The sequence below is a fragment of the Nerophis ophidion genome, linkage group LG19 (genome assembly GCF_033978795.1).
Source record: "Nerophis ophidion isolate RoL-2023_Sa linkage group LG19, RoL_Noph_v1.0, whole genome shotgun sequence".
Classification (NCBI taxonomy): Eukaryota; Metazoa; Chordata; class Actinopteri; order Syngnathiformes; family Syngnathidae; genus Nerophis; species Nerophis ophidion.
The window spans coordinates 9175517-9202880 of record NC_084629.1 but is presented as its reverse complement, the minus strand read 5'-3'; the positions used below and the strand labels follow the sequence as shown (position 1 = coordinate 9202880).

The window sequence follows — 27364 nt, the reverse complement described above, 5'->3', positions numbered from 1 at the left end:
TAAGAAACAGGTCTGCTATTTAATGTGTAAAATGTGTGCAAAAAAGACAAAATAAAATACAGACATGAGCTTAAAAACTAACTAAAAAAAGAGCCTAATATTACACAAGATAATAAAAGTATTACAGCATCTAAAAGTTACCAGCCCAAGTAGTGTTTGATGACGCTGGCATGTTGGCTAATGTCTCCCTGACGTCCCCGAGGATTCTTCATCAGCGTCTATATCGCCATAGTCTGGGAGCTCGCTGGAAATGTGGATTTCAACTGTGCTAGATTCTGAACCTAACAAGACAAACACGGGAGGATTAATGGGTGAGGTCACGCCGTTTGGGGAAAAAAAAAATCAATACAAAATTCACTCCTCCATAATCAACATGAATATATTGTGGGGAACATTATGTCCATTTTAATGCATTCAGTCATTTTTGAGCTGAAAATGGGGGGGAAAAAAAGGTAGTTCATGAAGACAATGCAACGCGAGGGAACAAATGAGATATTATTATTATTATTATTCTTGTCAATGCTGTACTCGCAGGTCGAAAAAGCCACAAAAAAACAACTTTGGCGACACAGACAATTTGCGAACCCTTGATGTTGAAGACACAATTCTTTATTCATTGTACATTTCACACAACAAACAGCACAGCACTTTTGGAGACAAATAATTAAAAGAAGAAGTAAAAACAATTAACAAACAAGGGGATCCATCCATCCATTTTTCTACCGCTTATTCCCATTTGGAGTCGCTAGAGGCCCTGGCTCTTATCTCAGCAACAACTAGAAAAGTTGAGAGCTTGAGAAGAAAAAGTCATGAGGTTCTATGCAGTGCTTGTAAGTAGAGATGTCCGATACTGGCTTTTTGGCAGATATTCCGATATCGTCCAACTCTTAATTACCCATTCCGATACCAACCGATACCGATATATACAGTCGTTGAATGAACAAATTATTATGCCTAATTTTGTTGTATTAAACAATGTAACACGTTTTTCCAAAATAAATGAACTCAAGTTATAGAAAAAAAATGCCAACATGGCACTGCCGGGGGGTGTATATTGTAGCTTCCCGGAAGAGTTAGTGCTGCAAGGGGTTCAGGGTATTTGTTCTGTTGTGTTTATGTTGTGTTACGGTGCGGATGTTCTCCCAAAATGTTTTTGTCATTCTTGTTTGGTGTGCGTTCACAGTGTGGCGCATATTTGTAACTGTGTTAGTTGTTTATATGGCCACCCTCAGTGTGACCTGTATGGTTGTTAACCAAGTATACGTTGCATTCACTTATGTGTGTGAAAAGGAAGTGTATTTAAGGTTTATTGGCGCTCTGTACTTCTCCCTACGTCCGTGGACCACTCCGTACAGCGGCGTTTTAAAAAGTCTTACATTTTACTTTTTGAAACCGATACCGATAATTTCCGATATTAAATTTTAAAGCATTTATCGGTCGATAATATCGGCAGTCCAATATTATCGGACATCTCTACTTGTAAGTAACATATAACGTGGGAAAATTAGTCAAGTTCAAAACAAAGCAAAAGAGCGAATACGTGTGAATACAGTTATGAAGAAATGAGTTAAATTATTTATTTTATTTTTTTAAATATAATTTTTGCAATTTTTTTTTCAATTTTGGACCTAAATAAAGAAAACAATTACAACATTCCCTTTGTAGCAGGAAGTAGTGTGCTAACAAACTAAATGAGATATTTGTGTATGTTTAGGCTAAGATACAAAAACAGCACTGTCTCTTAAACAAGAATTTTGATTTTACCAGGATTTTATTTTCTATCATGCAGTTTGACCTTGGAACATATATTTTTTTGTCATTTCCTAGCCTAACCACTGTTGGTGCACACACTCCCTCTAGACCTGGGGTGTCAAACTCATTTTAGCTCACCCGCATGTATGTATTCCCAAGTGGGCCGGAATGGTAAAATCACGGCATGATCACTTAAAAATAAAGACAACTTCAGGTTGTTTTCTTTCTTTTACTTGAGCCAAAAATAGAACAAGCACATTCGGAAAAAAATACAAATCACAAATAATCCTCTTCAAGTTTTTAAAAAAATCTGAGGAAATTGGTGCGGTTTCAAACACACCATGTCTCAGTGTATCTAAAAGCTAGGATTTAACTTTTAAGTCACAGTCTCTCTGGAGTTGAACAAAAATCATGTAAACTCTTCTCGGTATCAAATACTCACTTTGTCATGTCTAGAAATGGAAGTAAAAAGCATTCAAAAGGGTTAAGTTTTCCCGTTTTTGACATTACGGGGGAGTAAGGGTGCCAAATAACGAAAGTAGAAGACTTAAAACAGTTTTTAAGTTCCATTTAGGTCGAGGGAGAGGAGCCGCAGCCATGCTTACTTTGTACCTCTGGTTAGTCCTAACAGAATTGGACACATTTAGAACAGCAGTTTCTTTCAAAAAAAAAAAAAAAAAATGCAGCTCATTTTAATACTTTGCAATCTCATCACTCACCTGTTGGCGGGCCGTACCTTTGACACCCCTGATCTCGTGGTAATCAACAACGGCAGATTCATCCTTTTAAATAACATCTACACGTGAAATGAACATGTAATGATGGGACTAGGTATACAAATATCATTTTCAGTTATATTAGGCTTGTTTAATAACTTTTGTGTAATGTTCATATTGTTGTTACTCAGCCAGTGTTTGTGGGTCTGATGGACCCCTTGCATTTTCTGGCTTTTAATGCCTCACAATCAAACACTTTTATGTTAAAATACTGAAGAGATGTTTATTGGGATAAGGTAAACATCTGTTCAGTATTTTAAACGGGCGGTATTGTTTGGTTGGTAGAGTGGCCGTGCCAGCAACTTGAGGGTTCCAGGTTCGATCTCTGCTTCTGCCATCCTAGTCTCTGGCTTTGTGCCTTTGGGCAAGACACTTTACCCACCTGCTCCCAGTGTCACCCACTGGTTTAAAAAAAATAAATTAATATTCTAACTTAGATATTGGGTTTCACTATGTAAAGTGCTATGTAATATAATTCACTTCACTTCACTTAAAATAGTTTGATTGTCAGGTACTAAAAGGTGAGTGATGAGGTTGCCAAGTATTAAAATGAGCTGCAATTTTTTTTTAATGTAAGAAACTGCTGTTCTAAATGTGTCCACTGGATGTCACAATAGCAATTCTGTTAGGACTAGCAAGAAGTACAAAATAAATCGTGGCTGCGGCTCCTCTCCTTCCACCCAAATGGAACTTAAAACCTGCCGTTGTACGTCCTTTGCTTCAAACACATCGTTTTGAGGTGAGTTTTAATACCTCGCAATCAAACTATTTTAAGTTAAAATACTGAACAGATGTTTACCTTATCCCAATAAACATCTGTTCAGTATTTTAACATAAAAAGGTTTGATTGTGAGGCATTAAAAGCCACAAAATGCAACGGGTCCATCAGACCCACAAACGCCGGCTGAGCAACAACAATATGAACATTGCACAGAAAATTTCTCTGCATCCCACAGGGATTCTTCTTTGGTGTTTCTGCACCTGCGGTTCTCACACAAGGTTGCAACATTGTTTGTCAACACCGTCTGCTCTCTTTTTCTCGCACATTTGACCCTCTGATGTTCTGTGTACCTACACTCTGTTCTCCTTTCGTCTCGGCCTGCTGTGTGTGTGTGTGTGTGTGTGTGTGTGTGTGTGTGTGTGTGTGTGTGTGTGTGTGTGTGTGTGTGTGTGTGTGTGTGTGTGTGTGTGTGTGTGTGTGTGTGTGTACACAGAACATCAATTTCTACACTTCTATTAGCTCCAGTGGACCCGGACATCTTATATGTAATAGAAATGAGTAGGGGGGGTTTATGGTCATTAAATATGTATTCTGATACAAGTTCTTCACAGAAAATGAGCCGAAGTCAGTGAGTCTCAGTTTGAAAAATTAATTAATTGTATCATTTTTCTTTTAATAAAAAATAAAAACAAGTCCCACAGACCCCAACACCACACAAGGGTTTAATATGTAAAAAAAAAAAAAAAAATGTCACAATAAAGTGTTGAGTTACATATAACGTTTTCTATTTTGAAGTATTTGCATGTGGTCGGAAAACTTGTGATGTTTGACTGGAACGCATGCTATCATCTGATTTATATTAGTAACAATAACAATGCTCACATGTCTGCACGTGTTGCAAACAGGCAATGAGAAGCTTGGGACAAAAAGACCGGAACGCCGGAGAAAACACAAACTATCTCCACCAAGCACAAATATTTGTTGTTGTCGCCCGTTCATAAACAGCATTATGCCGACATTTAAACGGACTAGAACTCGGAACTGACTGGATGTTAATTTTTCGCGCCCCAAAATGTTGTCTTGTCACATGCAAAGGCGCAAAAAATGAACATCTAGTCGGTTCCGAGTTCTAGTAGGAATGAAGTAGCCTCAGCCTGCTCACGAGAGATGAGCAAGTCACGTACGAGTCGTTTAATATAGGTGAGTTTTATTTGGTTGACTTAATACAGAGTTACGAGGAAACTTGTCTCATTAACGCAGGGGTCGGGAACCTTTTTGGCTGAGAGAGCCATGAAAGCCAAATGTTTTATAATATTTTTAACACTAAAAATGGTCACATTTTGTTGACGAACCCCAAGATGCAGAGACGGTGGCAGGCATTGAATAAGAAAACCTGATTTAATATAAATACTAAAACAAGAACAAAAGGGTACTAACAAAAGGTGCGCACGAGGCCGGTAACAAACTAGGATATGAACAAAACACTTACTGTGACAAGAAGGAACTATGGCATGAGCAGAGTGAACAAAAGTAGACACAGCTACAACGAAGTATTAATGACATTGACAGGTAGTGGTGACAAACAACCGGTAGGAGCGACTGTAATCCGGCACTGACTGGAAGACAAAGCAGGTAAAAATAGGAGTGGGCTGATTGACACCAGGTGTGGCCAGGTGCCAATCAGCCGCAGCTGAGGGGAAACAGCGCTCAGGGAGAAAGACAGGAAACAGACAAAATAAGAGCGCTGACAGGAAACACTTAAACATGGCCACACTGACAGGCACAAACCTGACAAAACAACTGTCAGGTTCAAACACTGATGACATCTCTTAAACAGACAAGAAGCAAGGAATTTAACAGAGACAGGATTCAATTTAGCTCAATGAGGAGAAACCCGTAGACCTGTACCCTTGTACAGTGTCGTCCCACACTCTGACAAGAGAATCCAACGCCTTCTCTTTCCTTTTGACTTTACCTGATTACAACAACTAAATGCGTGCATCTCCTATTCTTTATAATAACATTATTATTCTGAAGCTAACCAATAATAAATAAAATACTTTTGATCATTATTTGACATCTTGAACAGGTGCGGTAGATGGATTAAAATGCATGAGAATGTTTTATATTTTGAAGGTTATTTTCAACACTGTGATTACCAGCGAAATTATTCATTACTTATCGTATTAAGCAACATCCGCTAAGATTTATCTGAGAGCCACATGCAGTCATCAAAAGAGCCACATCTGGCTCGAGAACCACAGGTTCCCTACCCCTGCATTAACGTGATCACTTGCGCACCCTTGATATTGGACAATCAAGTACACTCACAGTTGGATACCACGCGGCTTTTGTACAGATCACGTTGAGTTGGAGTTTATTTGGAACATGCGTGCATACGACTTGATGCGTCACAATCGTCCAGTTTCTCTATTCGACGTGTTGGAAAAGGAGTAGGAAGAAGCAGAGCTTATTAAATCCTACGTATTTTCCTTTTCCTAACATTTTTGTTCACGTCCTGTTCTCAATTTATTCACAATATACTCCATAAGTAATAACCATAAACATAAATAAATAATAATTGGTGAAATAAGTTATATTTCATATGATGAGATGAGTAAGATTATCTAGAAAATGAATGGATGGATTAAATAAATTCAGAATGTTTATCTTCTTCTTTGTACTTTGTAAACACTTTAAGTTTATGAAGTGGATCATATTAGTACTTTGTTTGATTTCTTTGCTTAATCCATCCATCCATCCATCATCTTCCGCTTATCCGAGGTCGGGTCGCGGGGGCAGCAGCCTAAGCAGGGAAGCCCAGACTTCCCTATCTCCAGCCACTTCGTCTAGCTCTTCCCGGGGGATCCCGAGGCGTTCCCAGGCCAGCCGGGAGACATAGTCTTCCCAACGTGTCCTGGGTCTTCCCCGTGGCCTCCTACCGGTTGGACGTGCCCTAAACACCTCCCTAGGGAGGCGTTCGGGTGGCATCCTGACCAGATGCCCGAACCACCTCATCTGGCTCCTCTCGATGTGGAGGAGCAGCGGCTTTACTTTGAGTTCCTCCCGGATGGCAGAGCTTCTCACCCTATCTCTAAGGGAGAGCCCCGCCACACGGCGGAGGAACCTGAAACTCATTTCGGCCGCTTGTACCCGTGATCTTATCCTTTCGGTCATGACCCAAAGCTCATGACCATAGGTGAGGATGGGAACGTAGATCGACCGGTAAATTGAGAGCTTTGCCTTCCGGCTCAGCTCCTTCTTCACCACAACGGATCGATACAACGTCCGCATTACTGAAGACGCCGCACCGATCCGCCTGTCGATCTCACGATCCACTCTTCCCCCACTCGTGAACAAGACTCCTAGGTACTTGAACTCCTCCACTTGGGGCAGGGTCTCCTCCCCAACCCGGAGATGGCACTCCACCCTTTTCCGGGCGAGAACCATGGACTCGGACTTGGAGGTGCTGATTCTCATTCCGGTCGCTTAATCCATTCCATCATTTAATTCCACATACTGATATACTAAAGGTTTTAAGTGTTGTACGTGCGTACAAATGTTTTAAATTACATTTCTCTCTAACATTATATTTCTCTTTTTTTGTTGAGAAGAATTGTTGTATATTCTTGGGTAGCAGGTTATAGTTTGATTTATGTATAATTTTAACTGTTTGCAAATTCACTGTCGTGAAATTTCAGTATTTTTGATTCAATAACTAAAGGGTTTGTATGTTCTATATATCCAACAATAAGTATTATTCCAACTGATTTTTTTTTAACACCGTTAATGAATGAAGTGTACTTTTGTAGTTGTTTCCTCATATTTCTACATAATAACTCACATATGGTGATTTTTGGTCTAGAACAGGGGTCGGGAACCTTTTTGGCTGAGAGAGCCATGCAAGCCAAATATTTTAAAATGTTTTTTTGTGAGAGCCATATAATATTTTTTTAACACTGAATACAACTAAATGCATGCATTTTTAAGTAAGAGCAACATTTTTAGAGTATAATAAGTCTCTTATTCTTTTTAATAACATTGTTATTCTGAAGCTAACCAATACTAAATAAAATACTTCTAAATGTGACTTCTTGAAATTGAACGGATGGAGGGATTAAAATGCATGAGAATGTTTTATATTTTTAACGTTGTTTTTAACACGTACCATGAATTGATTAACATGGACAAGTTGAAAAACTTATTCGGGTGTTTCTATTTAGTGGTCAATTGTACGGAATATGTACTGTACTGTGCAATCTACTAATAAAACTTTCAATCAATCAATCAATCAAAACTGGGATTACCAGCGGAATTATTCATTACTTATCATGTTAAGCAATGTCAGCTAAGATTTATCTAAGAGCCAGATGCAGTCATCAAAAGAGCCACAGGTTCCCTACCCCTGTTCTGGAACATGTTTTGCTTTGTTCATTGTTGACGCGTTATATAAAAACCCTATACAAAAGTAGGATAAATACACTGTAACGACTTGCTGGGTTGATGTTGTGTTCCTGATATTCAGAGTTCCCATTGCCGTGAACGCACCACGCCTGTAAGGTGAAGAAAGAGGGAGCCTCTTCGAGGACAGACGTGAATGAGATAAGTTGAGCCGTGTTTGCATAGGTCGCTCAATAAAAGTTTAAAAAGAGCGTCAGACTTTGTGTGCACTTCTAGACGCTACAATATTTTCATTATAAAAAAAAACAATCTCCCCCACCAAACCCCCTGCCCTTGATCGTGTAAGTTGGTGAATATGCGAGCATATGGTGGAAAAAAAAAACGGGCGAAAATGTTCGCACTATAGAGATGCGCGGATAGGCAATTATATCATCCGCAACCGCATCACCAAAGTCGTCATCCACCCGCCGTCCACCCGTACCAACATTTTATCAGGACCGTACCCGCCCGCCATCCGCCCGCTGAAATACATCACAGGTCGGCCACCTTTACCACTCAAAGAGCTATTTAAACCCGTTTCACAGATTAATGAATACAATTGGAGCCGCTAACGTTCTCACGGATATCCAATTGGCGTTCATCCTGATGACAAGAATATGGGCGTGCTGGGAAGTCATTGACTTTGTCGCCTCCTACAACATGTACGATCTGCTTGTCAGTCCAGCATCATGTTGTGTGTGGCTTCCGCGGCATCATGCACACGACTGCAAGGCATACTGGGTGACACAGAGTACACTGATGGTTGTGATATAAACAATATTAACACTTACTAATATGCGCCACGCTGTGAAGCCACACCAAACAAGATTGACAAACACATTTCGGGAGAACATCCTCACAGTAACACAACATAAATGCAACACAACAAACACCCAGAATCCTTTGTATCCGTGACACTCCCTGAATATATTTTACACCCCCGCGCCCCCAACCCCGCCCACTTTACCGACGCACGGGGGGAGAGGGGGGTTTGCTGCTGGCACGGTGTATAAAATAGTCAGGAAGTGTCATGGATACAAAGGATTCTGGGTATTTGTTGTGTTGCGTTTATGTTGTGTTACTGTAAGGATGTTCTCCCGAAATGTGTTTGTCAATCTTGTTTGGTGTGGCTTAACAGCGTGGCGCATATTACTAAGAGTGTTAAAATTGTTTATATCACAACCATTAGTGTACTCTGTGTCACCCAGTATGCCTTGCAGTCGTGTGTGTGTTGCTGCGGAAGCCACGCACAACATGATGCTGGACTGACAAGCAGATCGTACATGTTGTAGAAGGCGACAAAGTCAATGACTTCATAGCACGCCCTAATACTTACTATCTGGGTGACTACCGGCAGTCATTCTAGAGAATATTAGCGTCTCCTATTGTCTTCTTCGCTTTATGACACGGGTCTTAAATAATTCTTTGAATGGCAAAGGATACCGATCCCTGAACCATGTTTATCAAATATTTCCGGATGGTTTAACCGCCACCCGCCCGAATCTAATTAAATTCTATTTTTTCGTCATGTCACCCGCCCGACCCGATGAGGCCGCAAACCGCGCATCTCTAGCACACTATATCGAACTTTGAGTGTACCTGATTGACTTAGTTTAGATGGAGTTTGCGCTCACTAGTGCTTACTCCTAACTAATGAACAAAACGTCAATAAGGCTGGACTGAACCCTGTTGTTGTTTTAAGGCAGGAGAGCAGTTTGAGTTATAATAGTGACTGATGACAGGACAACATTTGGGGGTTGGTCCCTTAGACTTGGACAAACTTTAATGATCTTCAAGTTCAGTGTTTTTCAACCTTTTTTGAGCCAAGGTACATTTTTTTTCTCATTGAAAAAATCCAGAGGCACACCACCAGCAGAAATCGTTAAAAAATGAAACTCGGTTGACAGTAAAAAGTCGTTGTCGCAATTGTTGGATATGACTTTAAACCGTAACCAAGCATGCATCACTATAGCTCTTGTCTCAAAGTAGGTGTACTGTCACCACCTGTCACATCACACCCTGACTTATTTGGAGTTTTTTGCTGTTTTCCTTTGTGTATTGTTTTAGTTCTTGTCTTGCGCACCTATGTTGGTGGCCTTTTCTCTTTTTTTGGTATATTCTTGTCGCAGTTTCATGTCTTCTTTTGAGCGATATATCCCGCATTTACTTTGTTTTAGCAATCAAAAATATTTCAGTGGTTTTTATCCGTTTTTGTGGGGACATTGATTGTCATGTCATGTTCGGTTGTACTTTGTGGACGCCGCCTTTGCTCCACAGTAAGTCTTTGCTGTCGTCCAGCATTCTGTTTTTGTTTACTTTGTAGCCAGTTTAGTTTTAGTTTCGTTCTGCATAGCCTTCCCTAAGCTTCAATGCCTTTTCTTAAGGGCACTCACCTTTTGTTTATTTTTGGTTTAAACATTTTTACCTTCCGCTGTTTCCGACATCTTCAAAGCAATTAGCTACCGGCTGCCATCTACTGATATGGAAGAGTATTACACGGTTACTCTGCTGAGCGCTAGACATCACTGACACTCAACAACAGAACATTATTATAATTACTGGTTTGCAAAAAATATTTTCAACCCACATAGGTGAATTTACATAATCTCCCACGGCACACCAGACTAGTTTGCCGCGGCGCAGTGGTTTAAAAACACTGCCTTATTGAAGCAGGAAGTAGAACAAAGATTATTCTTTCACAAAAAAAAAAAAAAAAAGGCACATTTTTTACTTATATTAAGTTTTGTTTTTATATTCTTTCACTTTCCTTACAATACGTTTTCTTTGGGCGATTTTGCCATTTTGGGTCACACTTTCAAATTAAAAGCATGCTTAATAGAAGAACAGGCATTCTGAATTTTGAAACTTTTGTTCGAGTGACACTTTTTGTTTCTTGTTTACAACATTCCCACCGTCCTGGACTTCAAAAGTTTAAAAAAAATTCTGGATTTATTCATATTACATGCTTGCTAATTAACAAAACAAATATGATTACCTGCCTTACAACCGTGGTTCTTTAACTTTTTTTTTTTTTTTTTTTTCCCCCACTCCAAGTACCACCATGTTGACCAGTATTAAATTGCAGGAGCATAGTGGGCCCAAGTATTCATTAAAAACAAAACTGGTTATATTTAGCAAGTATACTTTTTTTGGCCAATGTAACATTACACAGTTTGAACAGTAACACTGTGTCTGATTATTTCGTTAAGTGATTCCACAAAAAATGGAGCCCTCGTACCGCAGTTTGAGAATCCCCTATTTTGCCATTTGAGTGACAATGTCTTCCATCCGTGGTAGAGTCCAGTCATCATGCTTCCTTCTTAATGACTCATTAGTACAAACATGCTTATTTTGTTATTTGAACTATTACTTCCCCTTCCCCAAACTTAAACATGATAAGGGCCTAACGTCTTTTCACACTTTTTAACATGTATTATCATTTTTTATCGACTTTTGGCAAATTAAGTCTAGTGCCAAAATTGGAAAAAAAAAAACTTTTACATCATTCCTTATGAACCAACAAGTAGTGAGCCAATAAAACAACAACAACAAATTAAATTAGATATTTTTGAATCAACTAAACGTCTTTATTTTGCCGTTCATCACAATTAAAAGTCCCCCCTTGCCCCAGAAATAAAAATGCTACGACACAAACCAGTACGTAAACTGCTGAATAACAAACACAAATTCTACTTCTGTTAGTAGTTCAACTTTGGCTCAGGTGGGACTTAACGAGGGACTTAACGAGGACGTCCTCATAACACACAATTGCACAGCTTAGGCTTTTTATTCTCATTTTATCCAGCAGGGGGCAACATCAGCATTGGTAAAAAATATATATATAAATATGTAAACAGTAGATACCTATTATTAATGGGAGTAAATCATTTTTGGACCCATTAAACGCCAAATTCTCATAACTCTGTATTATATCACCCTTTTAGCAACATTTTGCAGGCGTTCAGTACACAACATCATGTCTTGTCAAAGCATCTTTGTGCTCTTGGATTCATCAAAGCACTTCAGCTTAAGTCAACATTTTTTTTTTTGCAATATAAGGCAGAGATTTTTGAGGGCAGCGAATAGCGAACCACAAATAAATAGGCATCTACTGCATGCTGAGTGCTGCATTATTTATGTATAAATAAGGCTGAGGAGCAGTGTGAGGTATTTGTGAGAATTCAACTGAAGCGTCACCAGCCCTCATACATGGGCGAGCTATTGTGGGCGTCGTGGGGCCAATTACCTTCTGAGAGCACGCTGATGGCGTCCGACTGCGGCTGCCCGTTGCCGTTCATGCTTTTCTTGCCCTCCTGGACGTGACTCTGGTAGAGCAGCGCCGTGCCCACCATGGCGTTGTGGCCGCCGCCGTTGGCCACCGAGGTGGAGGGCGACTCCCAGGCCAGCTCCCTCCGGCGGCTCAGGTCCACGTCCAGACCGGTCCAGCCGTGGAAGGCCAGCGTGTTGAGGAAGGCCTGCATGGGGTTCAGGATCCCCTGCATGGGAAGAAACAAGCAAATTAGGGATGATGTGATATCTTTAATTGTGACGCCCTGCCTCGAATAATCCTGAATAGTCCACTTGAGTGCACAATCCTAATGTTACAGAAACAATTAATGCCCCTCACCTACAATCCATCTTTCTTGTTCATTTAATAACTTCAAAAACACAAAGAAACAGTAATGACCTCTAATGTAACACAAAGGTGTTTTGTCCCCCAAAAATATCCTAATTTGCGTCGTCTTACCACTCAAAGAACCATTTTGACCCGTTTCACAAAATAAAGAAAACAATAGGAGCCACAAAACTCTTTTGAAATTTAAAAAGGAAATAACACTGCATACAAAGTTTTTTTTTTTTACTTTGTGCTATGTATAAACCAGGGGTCTCAGACACGCGGCCCGCATCCTAATATAAAAATATAATAATAGTGAGGCCAGCAAGGTTTATATAAAAGGCGCTTGACAGCATCACACTTGCCAACCATCCCAAATATTCCAAGAGACTACCGAATGTCAGATCAGCCATTCTCGCGAATGTTTGGAGAATTTCCCTCAATTAACAATAATAAAGGCAACCTATGAAGGTGCTGCCTTTGACGCCCTCTACAACACGTCCAATCAGCTTGCCAGCCCAGTCACATGCCGTATGAGGCTTCTGCTAAAACACACAAACGATCGCAAGGCATACTTGTTCAACAGCCATACAGGTTACACTGAGAGTTGTGATATAAACAACTTTAACACTCTTACTAATATGCGCCACACTGTGAACCCACACCAAACAAGAACATCGGCACTGTAACACAACATAAACACAAAAGAACAGATACCCAGAATCCCATGCATCCCACTCCTCCGGACTACGTTATACACCTCGCTAGCACCAAATCCCCCCACACCCTCCGTGCGTTGGTTGAGGTGGGCAGGGTTTGGTGCTAATGTAGCCCGGCAGAGTAAGGAGGCATGGAACTCTGGGTATTTGTTCTTTTGTGTTTATGTTGTGTTACAGTGCCGATGTTCTCCAAAATGTGTTTGTCATTCTTGTTTGGTGTGGGTTCACAGTGTGGCGCATACTAGTAAGAGTGTTAAAGTTGTTTATATAACAACCCTCAGTGTAACCTGTATGGCTGTTGATTAAGTATGCGTTGCAGTCGCTTTCGTGTGTTAACAGAGGCTGAACATGAAATGACCAGTCGACACGCAGATCGCGTTAGGTAAAAGCGGGCGCGACTACATGTTGTAGAAGAGGTTGAAGACATTGCCATTACTGCACACCCTTAGTATTGTAGTCCAGGTGAAAATAGGAGAATGTTATCCCTGCGTGATTTCTGAGAGAGGCACTAAAATTCGGAAACCTCACGGAATAGTTGTTGGGGTCGGCAATTTAGCAGCTGAGCCACATCAGATTGATCAAGGAGACGCATGCGGCTTCGGAACCGCGGGTTGCCGACCCCTGAGCTAAGTAAAATGCCGCGCCTCAAATAAGCACTTTCTTTGGACCCAAAAAAAACAAGTGGTGCCACTAGGGGGCAGTAATTACCTTTACTTTGACACTACACCCCCCCCCCCCCCCCCAAAAAAAAAATCCCAATTTGCGTCGTCCAACTCAGTAAATAAATGCCACGCCTCAAATAAGATCATTCTTGGGAGGAAAAAACAAAACAAGTAATGCCACTAGGGCGCAGTAACAACCTTTACTATGACAAATAAGTGCCCCGTTCCAAAACGAAGGCAATCTCGTGTCACACACCTAAATAAATAAATGCCGCACCTCCAATAAGAGCCTTTTTTAGAGGGTTAAAGATTGGTGACATTAGAGTTCTGTAATCTTTACTATGACACAAAGATGCCTTGACCCCCCAAAAAATCCCAATTTGCGTCGTCCAACTAAGTAAATAAATGCCACACCTCAAATAAGCTCATTGTTTGGAGGGAACTAGTACTCAAAATGGTCAAGATTTTTTACTAAATGTCAAAACATCTGAATATTTTGTAAGTGTCACAATTTAAGTTACAGCACTCAAAAAGTTGGGATTTTTTTTCTAAGTGTCAAAAAGTCGGGAATTTTTCTAGGTGTCACAATTTTAGTGTACCAGCACTCAAAAAGTTGGGATTTTTTACTAAGTGTCAAAAAGTCGGGAATTTTTATAAGTGTCACAATTTTGGGTACCATCACTCAAAAGTCGGGATTTTTTCAAGTTTCAAAAGTCGGATTTTTCTAGGTGTCACAATTTAGGTTACCGGCACGCAAAAGTTGGGATTTTTCCAAGTGTCAAAACGTCGGGAATTTTTCTGTGTCACAATTTTAAGGTACAAGCACTCAAAAAATTTGGGATTTTACTAAGTGTCAAAAGTCGGGAATTTTATAAGTGTCACAATTTTGGGGTACCAGCACTCAAAAGTCGGGATTTTTTCAAGTTTCAAAAGTCGGGAATTTTTTCTAGGTGTCACAATTTTAGGTTACCGGCACGCAAAAAGTTGGGATTTTTTCCAAGTGTCAAACGTCGGGAATTTTTCTGTGTCACAATTTTAAGGTACCAGCACTCAAAAATTTGGGATTTTTTACTAAGTGTCAAAAAGTCAGGAATTTTTCTAAGTGTCCAATTTTAGGGTACCAGCAATGAAAAAGTCGGGAATTTTTCTTAGTGTCACAATTTTAGGTTACCAGCACTCAAAAAGTCCGAATTTTTCTCAGTGTCACAATTTTTAGGGTACCAGCACTCAAACATTTGGGATTTTTTTACTAAGTGTCAAAAAGTCAGGAATTGTTATTATAAGTGTCACAATTTAGGATACCAGCACTCAAAAACTCTGGATTTTTTTCTCAGTGTCACAATTTTGGGGTATGAGCACTCAAAAAGTCTGGATTTCTTTCCAAAGTGTCACTATTTTGGGGTACCAAGCACTCAAAAAGTCTGATTTTTTTTCCAAGTGTCACAATTTTAGGGTACCTGCACTCAAAAGTCTGGATTTTTTTCAAAGTGTCACAATTTAGGGTACCAGCACCCAAAAAGTCTGGATTTTTTTCTAAGTGTCACAATTTTAGGGTACCAGCACTCAAAAACTCTGGAATTTTTTTCAAAGTGTCACTATTTTGGGGTACCAGCACTCAAAAAGTCCTGGATTTTTTTCCAAGTGTCACAATTTTAGGGTACCTGCACTCAAAAAGTCTGGATTTTTTTCCAAGTGTCAAAAAGTCAAGAATTTCTAAGTTTCACAATTTTTGGGTACCTGCACTCAAAAAGTCGGGATTTTTTTAAGTGTCAAAAAGTGGGGATTTTTTCCAAGTGTCACCAAATTTAGGTTACCTGCATCTCAAAAAGTCAGGATTTTTTTCTAAGTGTCAAAAAGTCGTGATTTTTTCCAAGTGTCAGAAAGTCTGTAATTTTTCTAAGTGTCATAAATTTTAGGTACCAATACTGTGGAAAAAATGCTGCGGTTGTAATATTCTGGTCCCCTACAAAATATATCAATGCAGTCTGCAAGGGATACTATCCATGAAGCTGGTCCACTAATAGTACTAACCTTTAACAGTTAATTTTACTCATTTTCATTAATTACAAGTTTCTATGCAACAGTTTTTATTCTATTTTTTTTTGTTCAAGAAATTATATTTTATTGAAATTTTTCAATAAATGCCATTATATCCACCAGACGGGTTGTCAATAAAATTAGATTGTTTAAAGCAGTGGTCCCCAACCTTTTTGTACCCGCGGAACCGGTCAGCGCTTAATAATTTGTCCCGCGGCCCGGTGGGGGTGGGGCGGTCCTTTTTTTTTTTTTTCTTTGTCATGAAAAAGGGACGTTTTTGTCATGAAAAAGGGAGGTTTTTGTGGTTGGTGCACTAATTGTAAGTGTATATTGTGTTTTTATGTTGATTTAATTAAAAAAAAAAATATATATATATATATATATTTTTTTTTTTAAAATAAAAATGAATAAAAATTTATTCTGCGGCCCACTACCAATCGGTGGTTGGAGACTACTGGTTTAAAGGGTTGTGTAGCTTATAGACTAGTAGCATTACCGTATTTTTCGGAGTATAAGTCGCTCCGGAGTATAAGTCGCACCTGCTGAAAATGCATAATAAGGAAGGAAAAAAAACATATATAAGTCGCACTGGAGTATAAATCACATTTTTGGGGAAATTTAATTGATAAAACCCCAACACCAAGAATAGACATTTGAAAGGCAATTTAAAATAAAGAATAGTGAACAACAGGCTGAATAAGTGGTAGGTTATATGAACATAAATAACCAACTGAGAAGGTGCCCTGGTATGTTAACCTAACATATTATGGTAAGAGTCATTCAAATAACTATAACATATAGAACATGCTATACGTTTACCAAACAATCTGTCACTCCTAATTGCTAAATCCGATGAAATCTTATACGTCTAGTCTCTACGTGAATGAGCTAAATAATATTATTTGATATTTTACGGTCATGTGTTAATAATTTCACACATAAGTCGCTCCTGAGTATAAGTCGCACCCCCGGCCAAACTATGAAAAAAACTGCGACTATAGTCCGAAAAATCCCGGTATTTGTGACAACATGAAGGCAGTAGAGTAAACAGAACAGGATATTTCCTACCATGATGAACCAGGTGATGAGCGCAGCGTTGCGGATATTCCTGAGAGTGCTGTCCCCGACGTCGGCCTGCGTCTCCAGGTAGAAGAGGAGGCCCTCGTTGATGATGTTGGGAAGCCAGCTGGACATCAAAACAAACAATACTGCGTCATCCTGACCAAGGGCCCGCGTTAAAACCGACCTACCTACCAGATGCCAAAGACCAGCATTATTTTAAAGAAGCGGATCTTTATGGTGCTGGCCAGCCGCCTCTCGTTTTCCGTGTAGATCCCTTGGCGTCCTTTCAGCAGCGATGTCACTGAAAGGAACAAAAGCTGGGACCATTTGGGACCTTCTGAGGAGACGTTACCGCGGCAACGCACCTGCTGACGTGGTCCTGTTGAAGAAGATGGGGTTGGCCACCAGGACCAGCAGCATGGGCGCGTACGTGGTGACGTAGTGAGGGACGGCGTGCTGCAGGCCTTGTTCGCAGCTGCGTGCACACACGCAAAATGGTCATGTGTCGCCGCACGGACAGGAAGTGGCGTGAAAGGTCGGAGTCTTACTTGGAGATGGAGGGGTAGTAGAGCATGGCCAGGCCCTCCACACACAGCAGCAAGGCCAGACCCCATGTGATCATGTGGTAGAGGATAATGGTGCTGAAGGACAACACAGCCAGTCATGAGACCTCAACACACGTCTTTGTGCTCTGCACATGTTTGACGTCACTACCGCGCTGGAATTATTGGGGTTGCACTAAAGTGTTAGAATAATTATATATATATATTATCACACAACTCTTATGCGTAAGGGCTGTTGCTATAGTTATTATCAATTGTGTTGAAGTGGTATTTTTCTTTGTCTGTGCAAAGCTGGCAATCCAAAAGATTCCAAGCCAGTCTCGTATCAGTGTCCAGGAACGGCCGGAATGACTGCCAAGGCCGAACACCGCCGTGACGCGGACAGAGCAGAGACAAGGCGATATCACCAGCGTCAACACATTTGCATTTCTTGTATAATCATATATTGTGTCTAACTGGAGCTGTCAAGATTACACCCCTTCCCTCAGCGACAGCTTCAGTGATGTAAAGTTAAAGTACCAATGATTGTCACACACACACTGCATTTGACCCATCACCCTTGATCACCTCCTGGGAGGTGAGGGGAGCAGTGAGCAGCAGCGATGGCCGCGCCCGGGAGTCATTTTGGTGATTTAATGCCCAATTCCAACCCTTGGTGCTGAGTGCCAAGCAGGGAGGTAATGGGTCCCATTTTTATAGTCTTTCGTATGACTCGGCCGGGATTTGAGCTCACGACCTACCAATCTCAGGGCGGACACTCTAACCACTAGGCCACTGAGTAGCTAGAGACCTTCCAAATAAATAGAGGAAGCACGTGGGCTAGACTTTAGAGTGAAGTTTGGATCTGTAACTAGCGTACAGCCCAAATAACGTATTTCCTCAATTGAGCAAAATTTAACTCTGTCTCTGCATGATTCCTTGCTTCTTGTCTGGTTTAATAGATGTCATCAGTGTTTGAACCTTACATTAGGTCATAACTATTTTTCCACTCATGTGTTAGAGTCCACTATGGACGGACAAGCACCAGATTCGGCACTTTTATTGGCAGCTGCATCAAACGATCATATCATTAGGTGCCATATTTCCATATTATCTGCTTGTAAACACTTGGCGGGTAAACATGCAGCACTTGGAACAGAATTTAATTAATCATGGATGTGTCCGCAGGCTGTCTCCAACCTCATTTGAAATATCTGACAGTATAAATGATGCAGTCATCTTGTGGACAACGTGAGTAATTCAGGTCAATGACCATGAACTGCATTTTGAAAGTAATTATCCCCAAAGTATCATACATTATACGTCACATTCACACAGTAATGGCGGAAGATGCCATGCAAGACCAAGGCGCTAACCACGACCCATCAGGAGCAAAGGGTGAGGTGTCTTGCCCGAGGACTTGGATGGCGGAAGCTGGACTCGAACCTGGAACCCTCAAGTTAGTGGCACTGCTGCTCTATACCATCTATGCCCCCACACATAACACAACCTGCTGACTGAACTTTGTAGATAATGCAAAAAAACGTCCAATATATAATTCAAAATGACACCCGTTTAAATCCCCTGCCATGCAAGACATTCTCTCCACATTTATTTATGTTTGGCATTTTAGCTGCTTGATATTTTTGATTGATTACAAAACTTTTGGAGGTCGTCAGGGAAGTAAACAAGGTAGGAGTCAAACTTTCACATACACTTAAAATTCAATTATATAACCATTAAATATATATCTATATACGTATATGTATATGCATGTATGTTTATGTATACACATATATATGTATATACATATATATGTGTTTACATGTGTATCCAATCCACTCCACTTTATTTATATAGCACATTTAAACAACAATAACGTTTCCAAAGTGCTGCACAGCCATGTTAAAAACAATTGTTAAAAAATAAATAAAATAAAATAAAAAAAATATATATATTATGCTCCACCAATGACTGAATAAAAACAAAAAATAAATAAATATAAAACCAATAAAAACAATATAAAAAACAAATATGATTAAAAACTATTTTAAAGGGACGGCGTGGCGCAGTGGAAGAATGGCCGTGCGCAACCCGAGGGTCCCTGGTTCAAATCCCACCTAGTACCAACTTAGTCACGTCCGTTGTGTCCTGAGCAAGACACTTCACCCTTGCTCCTGATGGGTGCTGGTTGGCGCCTTGCATGGCAGCTCACTCCATCAGTGTGTGAATGTGTGTGTGAATGGGTAAATGTGGAAGTAGTGTCAAAGCGCTTTGAGTACCTTGAAGGTAGAAAAGCGCTATACAAGTACAACCCATTTATTTATTTATCATTTAAAATCAATTAAAACAGTAAAATAGAAATCAAAGTGTATAAAAAACACAGAGGACAACAGAGGACCACACAACTCACGTAGTGTTAAAAGCCAAAGAATAAAAGTGGGTCTTAAGACGAGACTTAAAACCCTCCACTGTGGAAGCAGTTTGAACATGGAGGGGCAGAGTGTTCCGGAGCTTAGGGCCGACCACAGAGAAGGCCCTGTCTCCCCTGGTCTTAAGTCTGGTGTTGGGCACCACGAGCTGGAACTGGCTCTCGGACCTCAGAGCGCGCGCAGGAATGTAAATTTGGATGAGGTCCGAGATATATTGAGGTGCCAGTCCATGTAAAGTTTTAAAAACAAACAGCAATGTTTTAAAATCAATTCTAAAATGAACAGGGAGCCAGTGCAAACTCTGAAGAATTGGGGTTATATGCTGGTGTTTCCTGGCCCCTGTTAAAAGTCGTGCTGCCGCGTTCTGGACTAACTGCAACCGGGAGAGAGCTTTTTGGCTAATGCCAGCATAAAGTGCATTGCAGTAGTCCAGGCCACTTGAAATAAAAGCATGCACGACTTGTTCAAAAAAGGTTAAAAGATTAAAACGGTTTAACCTTTACTAAAAGACGAAGGTGATAAAAACACGATTTTAAAACGCCATTGACTTGTTTGTCTAGTTTAAAATGGCTGTCTATAGTGACGCCAAGGCTGGTGACTTTGGGACGCACATCATTTTGCAATGGTCCCAAGTCAGTGAGGGCCGGACCAAAAACTAAAATTTCCGTTTTTCCCTCATTCATTCATTTCAGTGTATTTACATTATACATGTATAAGTATATATGTGTATATACATACACATGTTATATGTGTATATCAACATGTGTATGTATATGCGTATACAGGAGTGTATAAAGTTAAAGTACCAATGATTGTCACACACACATAAGGTGTGGTGAGATTATCCTACTTATAAGTGTATGTACAGTGGGGCAAAAAAGTATTTAGTCAGCCACCGATTGAGCAAGTTCTCCCACTTAAAATCATGACAGAGGTCTGTAATTTTCATCATAGGTACACTTCAACTGTAAGAGACAGAATGTGAAAAAAAAATCCAGGAATTCACATTGTAGGAATTTTAAAGAATTTAGTTGTAAATGATGGTGGAAAATAAGTATTTGGTCAACCATTCAAAGCTCTCACTGATGGAAGGAGGTTTTGGCTCAAAATCTCACGATACATGGCCCCATTCATTCTTTCCTTAACACGGATCAATCGTCCTGTCCCCTTAGCAGAAAAACCGCCCCAAAGCATGATGTTTCCACCCCCATGCTTCACAGTAGGTATGGTGTTCTTGGGATGCAACTCAGTATTCTTCTTCCTCCGAACACGACGAGTTGAGTTTATACCAAAATGGATACATGGATGATACAGCAGAGGATTGGGAGAATGTCATGTGGTCAGATGAAACCAAAATAGAACTTTTTGGTATAAACTCAACTCGTCGGCACACTGTTTGTATGGTGGAAGAGCGGACGAGACGGCAGGTTGTAGACGACGCTAAAGACAGTGCCGTGACGGCACGCCCTTAATATTGTTGTCTGGGTGAATGATTGCCCCGGGAGAGGCACTGATATTTGGTCGTTTCCCGGAAAAATCGCGAGAGTTGGAAAGTATGTTGCTAGGGCGGGAAAGCCATTCAAAGAAGGTGAATTCATTAAAAAGTGCATATTAGATTTTTTAAAGAAATATTTTCTTGCGGCCCAGCCTCACCTAGTTTCTGCATCCAGTGGCCCGCAGGTAAATTGAGTTTGAGACCCCTGAGACTACAAAAATACAAAGAATTGCTATTGCGACATCTAGTGGACACAGCAGTTTCTTTCGTCCCAAAATTTGGGCTCATTTTTATATTGCGCAAACTCAACCTGCAGGTCGGATAAAAGCTGTTCACGGGCCTGATCCGTTTGACACCCCTGATTTAAACCTAACAAAAGTTCCACTCGCTCAGGACATATTCCGCATTATTTCTTCAGTTCAGAATTTTCTTCACAAGAACATCAAAGAAAAGAGCCTTGAAGCACTTTGACGTTTCTCAACAATTCTAGTCATCTGCTGGTTTATAATTGCCTCCATTGAGACGTGGAACACATCCCAGTCTGGGTCACCACAGGGTCCTGGGGGCTTCTCACACACTCATGTGTGTACAGTATTTATTCCAACTCAGCCTGGTCAGCTACTGTAAATGTTCTAATCGCAAGAGGCCGTGCTTCACCTGATTCCTGCGGACGTCTTCACCACCAGGAAGACGTCTACGGCGTAGCAGAAGGTCCACCAGAAAGAAGCGCTGTAGAACAACTGGATCCACATCTGCCGACATGTGCAAACATCATGGTCAGGGCAACGAGGCGTCGGAAAGACGGGAGGTGACCGGACACGTACCGCGCTGCCCAGGCAGAAGACGTCCGGCCAAACGTCGGTGCTGTTGGCCTCGGAGATCTGCTCCACCGTGCCGGGCAGACCGATCCACAGAGACGACCTGAGAATGATGCCTGGTGGAGGAAAACATGGGAAGCGACCTGTTAACCAACCAGACCACATTAGGACCAATGAAAATCGAAACTTAATAAACCAAACTAATTGAAGGATAAATGCCTTCAGTTGCGTAATGCAATTTTAACAGACCGGCAGCATAATAAGAAGAGTTCCTCAAATAGACACCATGCTCTCAATTAATCCTGCATCACCCCCAAAGAGTCTTTTCCTTTTTCTTGTCATGGAAAAAAAAAAAAAAAGGCCCACAGGTACACGCAAAGACATGGCATCTGTAAAGCCGAAGTTCACTGTGCAGTTTAAAGGACTACCGAAATGAGATTTTCTTATTTAAACGCGGATAGCAGGTCCGTTCAATGTGTCATACTTGATCATTTCGCAATAGTGCCATATTTTTGCTGAAAGGATTTAGTAGAGAATATAAACGATAAAGTTCGCAAATAAAAAAGCCTTGCCTGTACCGGAAGTAGCAGACGATGTGCGTGTGACATCACCGGTGTGAGGGCTCCTCACATCCTCACATTGTTTATAATGTGAGCCACCAGCAGTAAGAGCAATTCGGACCGAGAAAGCGACGATTTCCCCATTAATTTGAGCGGGGATGAAAGATTCGTGGATGAGGAAAGTTAGAGTGAAGCACTAAAAAAAAAAAAGGCGGCGGCAGTGGGAGCGTTTCAGATGTAATTAGACACATTTACTAGGATAATTCTGGAAAATCCCTTATCTGCTTATTGTGTTAATAGTATTTTAGTGAGATTATAAAGTCATACCTGAAAGTCAGATGGCTGCGGTGAACGCCAGTGTCTCTGAAAGAAGCCAAGATCACAGCTGCCTTTTTGAGCTGCAGGATGAGGTCGCGTAATCCACTCAAGTCTCCAGTAAGAGCCGACTTTATATCACAATTTTCCCATCCAAAAACTTGTTGGTTGACGTAGAGAAACATGTTCGCTTGACCGCCCTGTGTTAAAGCTTCACAAGAAACAAAGAAACACCGGCTGTGTTTCGGTTGCTAAAGGCAGCTGCAATCCACCACTTTCCACCAACAGCATTCTTCTTTGACGTCTCCATTATTAATTGAACAAATTGCAAAAGATTCAGCAACACAGATGTCCAAAATACTGTGTAATTATGCGATGAAAAGAGACGACTTTTAGCCGTAAGTGGTGCTGGGCTAAAATGTCCCCTCCAACCAATAAGGTCACAAGCATGCGTCAACATACGCGTCATCATTCCGCAACGTTTTCAACAGGAAACTCTGCGGGAAATTTAAAATTGCAATTTAGTAAACTAAAAAGGCCGTATTGGCATGTGTTGCAATGTTAATATTTCATCATTGATATATAAACTATCAGACTGCGTGGTCGGTAGTAGTGGGTTTCAGTAGGCCTTTAAAGAGAAATGGCTTTTGTATGATAAAGTCCATACAGAGTATTGTTCAACAAAATATTAATGTTTAGCACTAACATGTATTTATTTATATTTTTAATTATTTCTTTTATTGTCATTCAAATTTGAACTTTGCAGTACAGATAATAACAAAATGTTATGTTGCATTAGGTCGTTCTGGGGCAGGATAAAAGAGCAATAAGGTGCAAATATAAATAAATAGATAATTGTACAGATAAATATATTGCACTTTTTCATATGCATCCACATTTATGGATCATTATTATTATACATAATATGTATTAATGTATATTTGTATGCATTTATTTATATTTAAAGGCCTACTGAAACCCACTACTACCGACCACGCAGTCTGATAGTTTATATATCAATGATGAAATATTAACATTGCAACACATGCCAATACGGCCTTTTTAGTTTACTAAATTGTAATTTTAAATTTCCCGCAAAGTGTGGTGTTGAAAACGTCGCTGAATGATGATGCTTATGTTGACGCGTGCTTGTGACGTTATTGGTTGGCGCGAACATTTCAGCCCAGCACCACACACGGCTAAAAGTCGTCTCTTTTCATCGCATAATTACACAGTATTTTGGACATCTGTGTTGCTGAATCTTTTGCAATTTGTTCAATTAATAATGGAGACGTCAAAGAAGAATGCTGTTGGTGGAAAGCGGTGGATTGCAGCTGCCTTTAGCAACCGAAACACAGCCGGTGTTTCTTTGTTTGTTGTGAAGCTTTAACACAGTGGTCAGGCGAACATGTTTCTCTACGTTTTTGGATGGGAAAATTGTGATATTAAGTCGGCTCTTACCGGAGACTTGAGTTGATTACGCGACCTCATCCTGCAGCTCAAAAAGGCAGCTGTGATCTTGGCTCCTCGGCTTCTCTCAGAGACACTGGCGTTCACCGCAGCCATCCGACTTTCAGGTATTGTCAGGCTTTCCTCTGACAGTTTGACTACATTTTAGTTTTTTCCTCTGCATTTGTTTGTTTCCTCTGCGTTTAGTATTTCCTCTCCTTAGTTCCTGTCTAGTGCTCTTATTTTGGTTCGGCTTCCTGTCCGTCTCCCTGTGTCCTGTTTTCACTCAGCTGCGGCTGATTGGCATCTGGTCACACCTGATGTCAATCAGCCAGCTCCTATTTTACCGGCTTTGTTCCTCCAGTCAGTGCTGGATCATTGTATTGTCGTGTCAATGTCATTTTCTACTTGTCATTCCTACTGGTCCTGTGATTGCAGCGTAGCGGTACGCTATATTTGGTAAATGTTTGTAGCTTACTGTTTTTTGTTCCCTGCTTCCGATTTGTTTGTTCATAGCCCTTAGTTTGTTATATCCGCCCATGTGCTTGCTTTTTGTTTGTACCCTTTGTTTGTTCTAGTTGTAGTATTTTAAATTAAAACCATGTTTTCCCATTCAATGCATGCCTCCATGCCTTTGTGGCTCCTTTACCTCAACACAAATACTGCAGAGCAGACATGGTATCTGTAAAGCTGGCGTAATTTAAAGAAAACGTGCAGCTGGTTGATTTCTTCTATGTGGGTCAAACACAACCAATTAGTGTTCAAAAACCGCCATAGTAATATGTACTGTATATTAAATATCTGAAAAATTCTTATCAGGCATGGCATCTGTAAAGCTGCATGTTACAGTATAGTTTAAAGGGGAATTGCACTTTTTGGGGGAATTTTTGCTATCGTTCACAATCATTATGAGAGACAAGAACGCACATGTCCTTTTTTAGGAATTTAAAGAAGAAAAAAGGCATTGTAGCCTTCAAAGCATTCCATTAACGTTTTATATACACACTGCAAGTATATATATATATATATATATATATATATATATATATATATATATGTATGTATGTATGTATGTATGTATGTATGTATGTATATATATGAAATGTAGTAACAGACACAATCATAAAAATATGCAGTATGTTCAATATTTACCGTAATTTCGTCATTTTAAGCATTAACTTATTTCCTAAGCATACTTATTTGCGTTTCCATAGCAGCGCTATTCTGACTTCTGGCAGCAAATATGTGTTCCTACTTCCCTAAACAAACACAAGTGTGTTGTAATCATGGTAGAAATGGTAACAGACAACAAAGACAACTCTTTTACGACAAATGAGTATTCACAACCTTATCTTTTTGAAGCTGAATATACAGAGGATGAACTGCTGGTTATAGAAGCGAGCACGAAGAGAGGGTGAAACGTTGGTGCGGACGGAAGCCGAGAGAGTGAGGTTGGCATGCCCGACGCTGTAATTGTAGAACTTGGAGCCAAGCTATGCCAACATAAATGGAGTGCTTACCCAAACACAACCAATTAGTGTTGAAAAACTGATAAGACAGAAGCGGTAATAGGAATGTAGTAATATTTACTGTATATTAAATATCTGAAAAATTCTAATCAGACATGGCATCTGTAAAGCTGAAAGTTACAGTGGAGTTTAAAGGGGAATTGCACTTTTTGGGGGAAAGTTTCCTATCGTTCACAATCATTATGAGAGACAAGAACACATGTCCTTTTTTAGGATTTTAAAGATGAAAAAAACAAACATTACAGCCTTCAAAGCATTCCAACGTTTGATATACACACTGGAAGTGTATATATATATATATATATATATATATATATATATATATATATATATATATATATAATGTAGTAATAGACACAATCATAAAAACATGCAGTATGTTCAATAGTTACCGTAATTTCGTTATTTTAAACATTAACTTATTTCTTAAGCATATTTTTTTCCGTTTCCAAAGCAGCGCTCTCCTGACTTCTGGCAACAAATATGTGTTCCTACATCCGTAAACAAACACGAGTGTGTTGTAATCATGGCAGAAAAGGTAACAGACGACAAAAACAAATATTTTTGGAAATTGAGCATTCACAACCTTATCTTTTTGAAGCTGAAAGTACAGAGGATGAACTGCTGGTTATAGAAGCGAGCACGAAGAGAAGGTGAAATATTGGTGCAGACGGAAGCCGAGAGAGTGAAGTTGGCATGACTCGACGCTGTAAATGTAGAACTTGGAGCCAAAATATGCCAACATAAATGGAGTGCTTACCCAAAATAAACCTGAGAAAAGGTTCCAAACACACAATTGTCCATCGAGTGAGTCACGATAATATTGATCACGATACACGAAGCACGTCATGCTTATTGATGAAAAAAACTACAGTACACACGCTGTGTATAAACAAAACATGAAATAATACTTTACAGATACTGTAATATGATTGTTCACGGTTTTTAGTCAGTCCAGATTGGTTCCCATTGTGTTGTGCATTACCAACTCAAACGGGTATTGGGTTAATGTAGAAGCTAGCTTACCTCTTGCCGTAGTTAGCTTTTAGGGCTAATACTGTAGCATGCCGATGTGTTACAACGATAGAAAAAGAGTTCTGCAGTGTTCGTGCTTACAATAACAATATCACTACAGTTTGGTTATTACACTATATATTTTATACTATTATATTACATTATATGGTTTTTGAATGCATTTTAAAAGTGATGTAAAACCGATTGCTCTGATTTTTAAACTACAAAGAAAACAAAAAACCCTTTTGTCTTCTTGTTTTTGATTGATTGATTGAAACTTTTATTAGTAGATTTCACAGTAAAGTACATATTTCGTACAATTGACCACTAAATGGTAACACCCAAATAAGTTTTTCAACTTTTTTTTAAGTCGGGGTCCACGTTAATCAATTCATTGTCTCTCATGATTGTGAACGATAGGCAAAA

At 40.0% G+C, this 27364-nt stretch overlaps 1 protein-coding gene across 2 annotated transcripts in view; it reads right to left on the bottom strand.

Annotated features, from left to right (window-relative positions):
- Positions 1-27364, bottom strand: part of gpr143 (G protein-coupled receptor 143) — a 56127-nt gene continuing 28763 nt past the window's right edge. For both annotated transcript variants that reach the window (XM_061879106.1, XM_061879107.1), the window contains 8 exons: positions 22078-22187; positions 21911-22005; positions 17333-17425; positions 17150-17259; positions 16977-17085; positions 16791-16908; positions 11936-12185; positions 1-281 (listed from right to left, as the gene is read on the bottom strand). In XM_061879106.1, the coding sequence (XP_061735090.1) occupies positions 178-281; positions 11936-12185; positions 16791-16908; positions 16977-17085; positions 17150-17259; positions 17333-17425; positions 21911-22005; positions 22078-22187 (989 nt within the window). In that variant the 3' untranslated portion in view covers positions 1-177. The remainder of the gene's footprint in view (positions 282-11935; positions 12186-16790; positions 16909-16976; positions 17086-17149; positions 17260-17332; positions 17426-21910; positions 22006-22077; positions 22188-27364) is intronic.